The sequence below is a fragment of the Chlorocebus sabaeus genome, chromosome 9 (assembly GCF_047675955.1).
Source record: "Chlorocebus sabaeus isolate Y175 chromosome 9, mChlSab1.0.hap1, whole genome shotgun sequence".
In the NCBI taxonomy this organism is placed as follows: Eukaryota; Metazoa; Chordata; class Mammalia; order Primates; family Cercopithecidae; genus Chlorocebus; species Chlorocebus sabaeus.
In genome coordinates, this window is record NC_132912.1 from 116433117 (window position 1) to 116443658 (window position 10542).

The window sequence follows — 10542 nt, forward strand, 5'->3', positions numbered from 1 at the left end:
AGAGTGTCTTGCATGTATTTTTTCTCATATACAGTAATACCATAAGTATTTAGGAAAAGTGTTATTCCTGTCCTGATTTTACAGATAAAATAAAATAATTTTTAGTTTGGATGAACCTAAGTGATATGCCTAAGGTCAGGTAGAGATTTCAGTGCACAGTAGAGCTGTGGCTCAGCCGAGGTTCCTTTACACTGCAGCCTGTACACAGGTACCAGAAAATGCCAGCAATGGGCACGCCTCCTCACTATTTACTGAGCACCTCATTTGACTGAGTCTGTTCAATGAAAGTCCTTCCTTTGTTTTGGGTACAAACCAGCACTAAGTTAGAATTTTCCCAGCTATAATAGTAGTTGTATCAAGTATTTGGCACAGGGTACTGGTTACAGTAAATAGGTTGATGTGTTTGGAAAACCAGCTCTGGCAGGATCTACAGATGGGATTTTGTGAGAGCGATAACTTCACAAGTTTTTAAGGATGGCATAAGATAGAAAATAATTTGGTCTTTCTGCTCCTGAGGGGGAGGAGGTGTAATGGGGGCATATGTCTGTGTAAACAAACCCAGTGGTAGAGTTGTAGGTGCTCTGAGCAAGGAGGCAGATGAGAAAAGCTATATTAAAAAGGAGCTGCTGGGCCGGGCGCTGTGGCTCACGCCTGTAATCCCAGCACTTTGGGAGGCCGAGGCAGGCGGATCACAAGGTCAGGAGATTGAGACCATCCTGGCTAACATGGCAAAACCCCATCTCTACTAAAAATACAAAAAAAAAAAAAAAAATAGCGGGGCAAGGTGGCGGGCACCTGTAATCCCAGCTACTCGGGAGGCTGAGGCAGGAGAATGGCATGAACCTGGGAGGCGGAGCTTGCGGTGAGCCGAGATCGTGCCACTGCACTCCAGCCTGGGAGACAGAGTGAGCCTCTGTCTCAAAAAAAAAAAAAAAAAAAAAAAAGCTGCTGCTGTAACTGAGCCTAAAATTCCAAACGACATGGGTAAGAGAAGGGCTTGTCGACAGAGTACTGAGGGGCCGGATAGCCCAGTGCATTTGGTAAAACTCGGGGCTGGATCGCAGGGTATATCAGTCTTCTTGGGCTGCTATAGCAAAATACCTTAGACAAGGTGGCTTAAACAACAGACATTTATTTCTCTAAGTTAGGGAGGCTGGGAAGTCCTACATCAAGGTGTCGACTAAGTCACTTTCTGGTGAGGGCTCCCTTTCTAGCTCATAAATGGTCACCTTCTTGCTATAGCCTCATATGGCAGAGATTGAGAGCAAGAATGAGTGAGGTCTCTTGTGTCTCTTCTTATAAGGACACCAATCCCCTTGGATCAGAGCCCTACCCTAGTGACCTCATCGGGCTTTAATTACCTCCATAAAGACCCTGCCTCTAAACATAGTCACGTTATGGGGTGCAGCTTCGATAAATGAATTTTGGGAAGACATAGTTCAGTCCATAGCATTGGATGTGACAGGGCACGGCCAGGATCAAACCAGGACAGGTAGGCAAGTGGCCCTGTCATGGTGGGCCCTGTGTGCTGTGTCAAGCAGCCTGAACTTTACCCAGATAAAGTGGTGCAAGCAAACTGTTTTAGGTTAGGGAGTTATAGGATGAGATTTGTCCTCCCAGGGCATCAGGCTCTCCTGGCCCTGCCCCTCAGACAGTTGGGCATTCAGCTTCCTCGTGCCTCTAGATTTCTTCAGCAAGGTCCAACTCTACTCCCATGTACCCCAGCAGCAGGAACACATCTCAGAATTCTTCAAGGTTCCCTGCAAATTCCTTCTGTAGTAGATTTGGATTAGAAAGTAGCACTGACCCCCAAAGGGTAGTGAGGAGTTCCAGAGTTGTGGAATAGACCTCCAGCATTTCCTTTGGAAGTCTGCATGTGCGGATCTGTTTCACACCCACGTATCTGATATTTATCAGGTGGGTACCTCCATCAGGCTAACACAGGAGAGTACCCTGGCTCCATCCACCAAGGCTGGCCCTTAGTGATGTTGTCTGACATAGGATTTCCGTACTGAAATACCCAAAGCATTTTCTAGCATCTTCATGCCAACCCTCTAAATCTCAGATGTTTGCTCTCTGAGCACACCAGCATAATTCTCATTAATGACTTGTGTGCAGAGTAGAGTGAAATCATTTCTGAAAAGCAGGTGTAAAAGCCCCGTAGAGTCAGTCTCATTGGTGAGTGGAGCAACTGTCAGAATTAGCTGATTTGATTATCTCCTTTCTTTCCTGTTGAAGGCTATTACTCGTGGAGGAGCCCAGGAAGAGGCTCCTGGTTTGTGCAAGCCCTCTGCTCCATCCTGGAGGAGCACGGGAAAGACCTGGAGATCATGCAGATCCTCACCAGGGTGAATGACAGAGTCGCCAGACACTTTGAGTCTCAGTCTGATGACCCACGCTTCCATGAGAAGAAGCAGATCCCCTGTGTGGTCTCTATGCTCACCAAGGAACTCTACTTCAGTCATTAGCCATATCAGGGGTGCATTCTAGCTGAGAAGCAATGGATCACTCATTAATGAATCAGATTTTTTTTTTTTTTTTTTTTTGATGCTCTTGAAGTATTCAGAAATTCTCCAGAATTTTCATTTCGGGAAAATGTATTGATTCAACAGGGAAGAAACTTTCTGGTGCTGTCTTTTGTTCTCTGAATTTTCAGAGACTTTTTAAATAATGTTATTCATTTGGTAACTGTGTAACTTTCTCTTAAGATTAATTTTCTCTTTGTATGTCTTTTACCTTGTTATTAGACTTAATACATGCAACAAAAGTGACCTCTGGAGAAAGCTTGTGGCTGTGTCCTCTGTAATTGGTGGTAACAGTGGTAGGCAGAGTCATGTTTGCACTTGGCAAAGAGAATCCCAATGTTTGACAAAACACAGCCAAGGGGATATTTACTGACCATTATTGCAGAATGTGAGTATTGAGTGTGATTTGAATGATTTTTCACTGGCTTAGGGCAGATTTTCATGCAAAAATTTCCAGATAAGAGGAGAAAAAGCTAAATGATTCTGATATGTATCCATCAGGATCCCATCTGGAAAACAGAAACCATTCTAGGTGTTTCAACAGAGGGAATTTAATACAGGAAATTGACTTACATAGATGATAAAAGAGAAGCCAAATAGCAAGAAGCTGTTAACACACCCAGGGCTATGACGATAATGGGAAGAGGTTTGGTTTCCTGAGTCTAGTAGTCGGATCATCCAGAGGAGCTGGAACCATGGTGGGGGCTGCCTAGTAGGACCACTAATGGATTGTGGAAAGTGGAGCCATGACAAGGACAAAGCCACTGCCTGAGAAGGATTGAACTGAGTCAGATACAGAGAATACCTTGGTCTCACGTCTCCTGCCCTCACATCTTCCACCAGCACCTTACCACCCAGGCCTACCTGGAAGCCACCTTACCAAGGGCCTTGGAAGAGCAAGGGACAGTGAGGCAGGAGAAGAACAAGAAATGGATGTAAGCCTCGCCCATAATGTGAACATAAGTAATTACTAATGCTCAGCAATTCATCCATTCAATCATTTATTCATTGGGTTGTCAGATAGTCTATGTATGTGTAAAACAATCTGTTTTGGCTTTATGTGCAAAATCTGTTATAGCTTTAAAATATATCTGGAACTTTTTAGATAATTCCAAGCCTTATTTTGAGTAAATATTTGTTACTTTTAGTTCTATAAGTGAGGAAGAATTTATGGCAAAGATTTTTGGCACTTTATTTTCAAGGTGGTGGGTTATCTTTTGAATTCTTGATAAATGACTGTTTTTTTCTGCCTAATAGTATCTGGTTAACAAACAAATGTTCATATGTATTGATTAAAAATGTGGTTGCTTAATTCCTAACCTGTCCGGTTTGCTTTCCTTTTGAAGTTATTTATGACGATGGAGAAATGAGAAAACAGGATAAGAATTGACCCTATTGGCTGGGCGCAGTGGCTCACGCCTGTAATCCTAGCACTTTAGGAGGCCGAGGTGGGTGGATCATTTGAGGTCAGGAGTTCGAGACCAGCCTGGCCCACATGATGAAACCCCACTTCTACTAAAAATACAAAAAAATTAGCTGGGTATGGTGGTGGGCACCTGTAGTCCCAGCTACTCAGGAGGCTGAGGCAGGATAATCGCTTGAACCCAGGAAGTGGAGGTTGCAGTGAGCCAAGGTCGAGCCACTGCACTCCAGTCTAGGCGACAGAGTGAGACTCTGTCTCAAAAAAAAAAAAAAGAAGAAGAAGAAGAAGAAGAATTGACCCTATTGACTTGACCTCAACACATAATATATAATGTTTTTGAAGTTAGTACACTAATAAGTAAGTAATTACTTGGGAAGCCAGGACTCGTCACATAAAGGGTTAATCAACTTAGAAAGATGTTTGTGATGGGCTGCCATTTATTAATTTTGGCAGTAAAATCAGATAACATAAAAGTATCTTCTTTCAAATAAGAAAACTAATTTTGGGTGCGTTTATTAGACTTGTCCCTGGTTTCCTGCCATCTAAAATATTCCAAATGTTCAAAATTGGAGATCATAACAAGCATCCACACTGCTATTCCCAGAATTCTCAGGCTGTTCTTTGGAAAATAAGCTATCTAATAAAGGTCTCTATCACAGAAATCAAAGGGCCTAAGCACATTGCAATTTGCAGTAACACCATACAATCTAGTTATTTGCCTTGTAACCTTCATTAGAAATGCTCCCAAGTATCAGGATTAATTTTTCCTGAATTTTCTGGGAAGTTATAGCTTACAGATAATGAATATTACCTTTCATCCCTTAGACTTTTAATAAAGTCTTAGTCCTTGAATACTTCCATGGGCAGACACTTATTTATTGAGATCAGAAATCTGAGTTCAACTTGGGAAATGTGTTCGGTCATACCACCTTCATTCTAAACTTTCCAGACTTTTTATATTCCAAAATTCTGATGACAAGTTACCCTAAAGGAGAGCTCAGTCCTGATGAATATACCATCCCAATTCTCATCGTTGTTCAGAACCCCAGTTCCTCCTCGCAGGAGTATCAGACAGGGCGCTGCCCTTGTCCTATGGGAAGACAGTGCAGACTGCAGCATTCCCACTGGCTTTATGAGCTCAAAGCTGGATTTCTGTTTGGATTTTCATTTTCCTCAAGGTGCCATTAGGTTATTTAAGTTTTTAGTTATCGGGTCAGGCACGGTGGCTCATGCCTGTAATCCTAGCTCTTTGGGAGGCTGAGGCGGGCAGATCACTTGAGGTCAGGAGTTTGAGACCAGCCTAGCCAACATGGTCAAACCCCATCTCTACTAAAAATACAAAAATTAGCCAGGCACAATGGTGGACACCTGTAGTCCCAGTTACTCCAGAGGCTGAGGCAGAAGAATAACTTGAACCTGGGAGGCGGAGTTTGCAGTGAGCTGAGATCTTGTCACTGTACTCCAGCAACAGAGCAAGACTCCATCTCAGAAAAAAAAGGAAAAAATAAATATATTTTTTAAATGTTTTAACTATTAATACATTCACAGACAGCTTTGGGCTCTGCCCTGGCCTTTTTGTCTGAGCAAATTCCCACAAGCTGTCATCAGCCCAATGTGTGTATGAATTGCTACAAATCGGTCTGAAAGTCCTGCGGTCACTGAATTTACATGATTTAAAACCTCGAGGGAACCAAGGCCTCTCTGTGAGAAAGAAAACGACATCCACCAAAATGCCCTAGACACCGGCTGACAAATCCCTTATTTTGCTCAGTCGTGCAAATCTGAAGTCACCTGAAATCTTTTATTACCAGCTACTCTGGTGACCAAGGACTGATTGCCTTTGACTCCGGGAAGCACACCATTTTTGCCAGCTTTTCATCTTTTAGGCCCTTTTCCGGAAAACATCTGGCCAGGTAAGAGGCTGTGTTGGTCATCAGTTTATGGCAACAATTCTTCTGTGTTAATTAGCCACTGGACAAATAGCAGCAGCCCAGGTATCCTGAAGAGTTCTTCAAAGACATACAGATCAGAAAGCTACTTTACACTGTGTGCCTTGTAAATGTTTTCGTGTCTTGCAACACTGAGCGAGTGCCTGGACTGGCCACGTCAGCATCCCCTGGGAACTTGTCAGAACTTGTCAGAAATGCAGACTCTCAACTCCGCCCCAGACCTACTCAGCGTGAATCTGCGTTTTAACCAGATTTCCAAGTGGTCCATGTGTACATTACAGTTTAGGAAACTCTATTTTGAGGGCAAAGACCACATGTGTGTCCGTGTGTGTGTGTGTGTATATATATATATATATACACACACACACACACATTTGGTCTCCCCTCTGCACTGAACATGGAGGTGATAGTACATGCCTACAAAGAATTAATAAAACAATATTTTGGAGCTTTCATGGAAGACAGGTTTTCAAGCTCTCGTACTCTCTTTTAAAACTCCACGATACCCTTAAAGTATATAGTACACTTTTTACTTTCTTTACCCATCTCCCTGTTAAATAAGCCTTTGCTGCATAAAAGGATTACATGATCTCAAAGTGTCTGTGAATGTGAATTGCAGCCTTTAAAATGTTTTCATAAACATAAGGGGATTAAAGGAGCCATTTCTTGCATGTTTTTGTTGGTGGCAGGACTGCTGAGCATTGAGGCTTCAGAGCTTGTCTTTTCCACCCGTCCTGTTCCTAGATCCCAGTGGACACTGGAGCCAGTGTGCCCTCAGGCCATAGGTCACCTTTTTGATAGACCTCAGGGCTTTGTTTTGGATCAGGTGGCAAATAATTCTTTTTGATTCATAAATCATGAACCCAAACACACCAAGGGCGTATGTGGAAAGCCCAGCCACTACCACAGTACTGATGTGGACACAGAAACTCCATTAGCTTGTAGGTTCATGCAGGAACGGCTCTCTAAAAGTACGCAACACACATCAGAAAACACACAAGTCAAATACGACGAGTTTGCTTCGGCGTTAAGTTTTGGTTTTTATGGCACTATGAATATTTATGGCACTGCAGTTTTCTAACAAATTTGTTGTAATCATTTAAAGCCAAACTGGCGAAGAATTTAAATTTGGAAGGCACATGGGGTTATGGCTGCAAATAAACAAGGCTGCGCATTTCTCGAGCTTTAAGGGTCTGGCCCAAGTAAATAGCATAAGATTTAGTAAAGAGGAAAGTGTAAATGGTAAGATAGGTTTGGTCTCCGTTGCTAGTTCTAGCTTCAGCTATTTAAATCAGATCTCAATTAGTACAGCATCAAACTTTTTAGCAGAGGTGCTTTTAACCATTCATGTTTAAAAATTAGGCTCTGAGTCTGATCCAAGTTCTAATCCTAACTCTGTCATTTAACCATTTAATACTCACGTAACCTTAGGCCGTCCTTCAGTTTCCTCATCTACATATGAGGATGGTAATGTGAAGATTAATGAGCTAATGTATAGGAAGTGCTTAGTGTAATGCCTGGCACAAAGTTGTAACCAAAAGAGGGTCTGGCTGCCACCACTTATAGAAAGAAGCCAAAACAACAAGAACGAGGTGTGATCAAAAGAGAGTGAATGTTATTATCCATTGCCAGCAAGGGGAAAAGGTCAGAATCCTTTCAGAAAACTGCCACCTTTTCAATTTCTGGAGAGAGGGCAGCGGTTTAAGAATAGAGGCTTGGAATACAGAGAGGTAGGAGGGGCTGGGAGGTGCCAGGTGGCATGTTTCACTCCGATGGCTTATCTTGAATTATTATTCCAACTGGCAAAGGGGCCAGTGCCATCTTGGGCCCAACCAGGTTACAAATTAATTGCAGTCAGTCGTGCAGTTAATGTCTCACTGGAAGTGAACTCCATCCTTGAAGTCATTTTCTACTAGGGAGAGAATTCCAGAGATGCCTCATCCATACCAGGATTCGGCCCCTGAATCTTCTAAGGAAATACATGACAAGATAAGTGAGCATGGTGTGAGCTTAACAAGAATCTAGGTAAATAAATGTGCGTAGGCATGGGAGCATAAGGTGGGAAAGGAAAGGAAAAAAAGGTTCTGAAAACAGTATTTGAAGCTAAGCCACTCGGTTACAAAGTAATCGATGAGTAGTGGATATCAAAGATGATGGTGATGAATGATGATAATGACGATGACATGAGGCTCACGGAGGGGCAAGAATGGAAGATGCCCTCCTGGATGCCTCCACTTGCTCTTTCTACCTCCAGGTCTCTTCCTTGGTCGTGCTCTTCAGTCTATGTTTTCAACCTGAGGTCTCCCAGAAGTGAAGGGATTAGATCAGCGATCGCTTTATTCAGCAAACATTCAAAGAGTCCTACTAGATGCCAGATGTTATATTAGGATGAGGCTAAAAAGATGACCAAGAAAGGATGCTTATATCAAAGGAGGTGAACAAATCCCTCCAGGGCTTAGTGGCTGTAACAGTCATGTGTACATTACCCAGGGATACACAGGGGGTGCATCCTGCCTGAGGAGTCTGAGAGGGGTTCCAAAGGAAATATTTTCGTCATCTTCTATTCCAGCCTCCCAAAAAGGCTGAAGGGATGGTGGTGGAGAGAAAATTAAGGTTAGCAGGCAGAAGACAGCCTGAGAATTCCTGCAAGATGTGTTTAGGAAGGAAATCACTATGCCCCACCGCATCCTCATTGCAAATCAATAGGTCTGGGGTGGAGACCAGGAATCTGCATGTTTAACCAACCTTCCTAGATATTCTGAGGCAGGTGGTCCTCAGACAACATGCTTTATTCTGATACCAAAAATCCGCAGGAGTGGCAGCAAAGCCCAAATTAAACAGCTGAAAAAGATCACCCAGGGGCCAGCAGTGCATTGGCTGTTCGCAGACCCAGCTAGCCATCCTATCCCCACATTGAATAGCAAAGGATTCAGGGCATAAATGAGTTCAGTACTGGAGCGTTCTTGTCCAGAAACTTCCAGAGGCTGCACAGAAACACCAAACCCATGTTGACAGGCTGGTTTGAGGAAGGCTGCGAAGTGTGAGGGAGGGGTGGATCAGCAGATAGCTTTCAGTGCCTGGGTCCAGGTGCACTGGCTTCTCCAGCTGGTGTCAGCAGGCGCACCTCTTTCTCTTCCTCTCGATTGCATCACTTAGGCAATCATTTCTAGACAAGATGGGCCACTCGTGTATTCCCTCTCCTCCAGTGCCTCATAGGTGCCACAATGCAAAATGGTCCCCTTAACAACATTTTGAGGTTGACATTTTTAAAGGAACTTTTCTCTACAGCACCTTTTGTAATTAACTAGATTAATGTTAAGTAGTGAAGGGAACACAGAATTCTCAAGTGAATGTGTGGTTTTTTTTGTTTTTGTTTTTTTTTTTTCTTAATGTATTAGGGTATAGGACACATTCTCAAACGCTTAGGAAAATCAGCTTTTGCAAATTATCTTTTCTGAAACTTCCAGCTGCCTTAAGTGCTGACAGTTTTTAAGCACTGAGATGAAAGAGACAAATTCTTTTTCTTTTGTGTTGCTAATTACAATTTTGCTTGGCATAACGTAGCCTGCTTTCCTCTTGAGACATTTGCCAGCATACATTAATTGCACAAATATTTACAGAGGGCTAAAGCACAGGAGAAGCTTATACCAAACAAGATACTGAACACTTGGAAAAAAGCCTCTTGGACACATATTTGTGGCCAGTTACCCAGAATCAGCATAAACTATTTGCCCCTTAGCCTCAGCAAATGTGTTTAAAGAACATGTCCCTGGGTTGATTTAGTGTTGACTTTGCTGGCAATGACTGCTGAAATCTTTCTTCCAGAACCTTGTGGTGACAACTTTTTTTTTTTCAGGGTTAAAAATAAGGTTCCCAAGAATATGTATGCATCTTATGGGTTGCTATATTGTCAACACTTTTAATCTCTCAAGTCACCCACATGGAATGGAAAAAGGTTTATCCAATGATTGTTCCACACCCCAGGAGTTGCAGAAAGCCAAATTGAGCAAGTCTAGAAAACTTGAATAGCTAAGCCACAAGGCCCTCAGTACCATCTTCTTGTTTTCCTAGCATGCTAATTAAGAAAAAAAAGACCCTGGTGTCAGACAGTCCCAGGTTCAAATCCCCACTTTGGCACTTCCAAGCTGTATGACCTCAGGAGTCTCTTAATCTCTCCAAACCATTCTTCTTTCATCCTCAGATAGAATTAGTCCTATGTGAGTACCCAGGAAATAATGCCTATCTCCACAGGTCTTGTGCCCACCTCACAGGGATGTTGGGCAGATCCAAGGAAATAACACACAGAAATGGCTTTGCAAACTCCCCAAAAACCTAAAATCAAATAAGGAGACATTTCCTTTGTTGGGTGTTATGAAAACTGAGTCATCAAGCAAAAGGCAAGTAAATGTTGGGTTGTGTTTTTTAAACCAGCTTGACCTTATCAATAATTGAGGCCACAGAAAGGAGATAAGGATGGGGGGAACAAAAGGACATGCAAATGATGCTGACATACAGAAGAGGTTCTTCTTGAGGATAACGACTACCCATGCAATGGAGAGGAAGAATGTCTTCCAAAAGCGATGTAGTCAAGCTGCTGGAGATCATAGGCAGGAAAGAGAAGGGCATAAGATGCTGGCCTGAGCTT

The 10542-nt window shown here is 42.9% G+C and overlaps 1 protein-coding gene across 4 annotated transcripts in view; it reads left to right on the top strand.

Moving 5' to 3' along the window:
• Positions 1-3844, top strand: part of CASP7 (caspase 7) — a 49271-nt gene extending 45427 nt beyond the window's left edge. For all 4 annotated transcript variants that reach the window (XM_007964119.3, XM_007964117.3, XM_007964118.3 and 1 more), the window contains exon 7: positions 2239-3844. In XM_007964119.3, coding sequence (XP_007962310.1) covers positions 2239-2468 — 230 coding nt within the window. In that variant the 3' untranslated portion in view covers positions 2469-3844. The remainder of the gene's footprint in view (positions 1-2238) is intronic.
• Positions 3845-10542: the final 6698 nt, after the last annotated feature.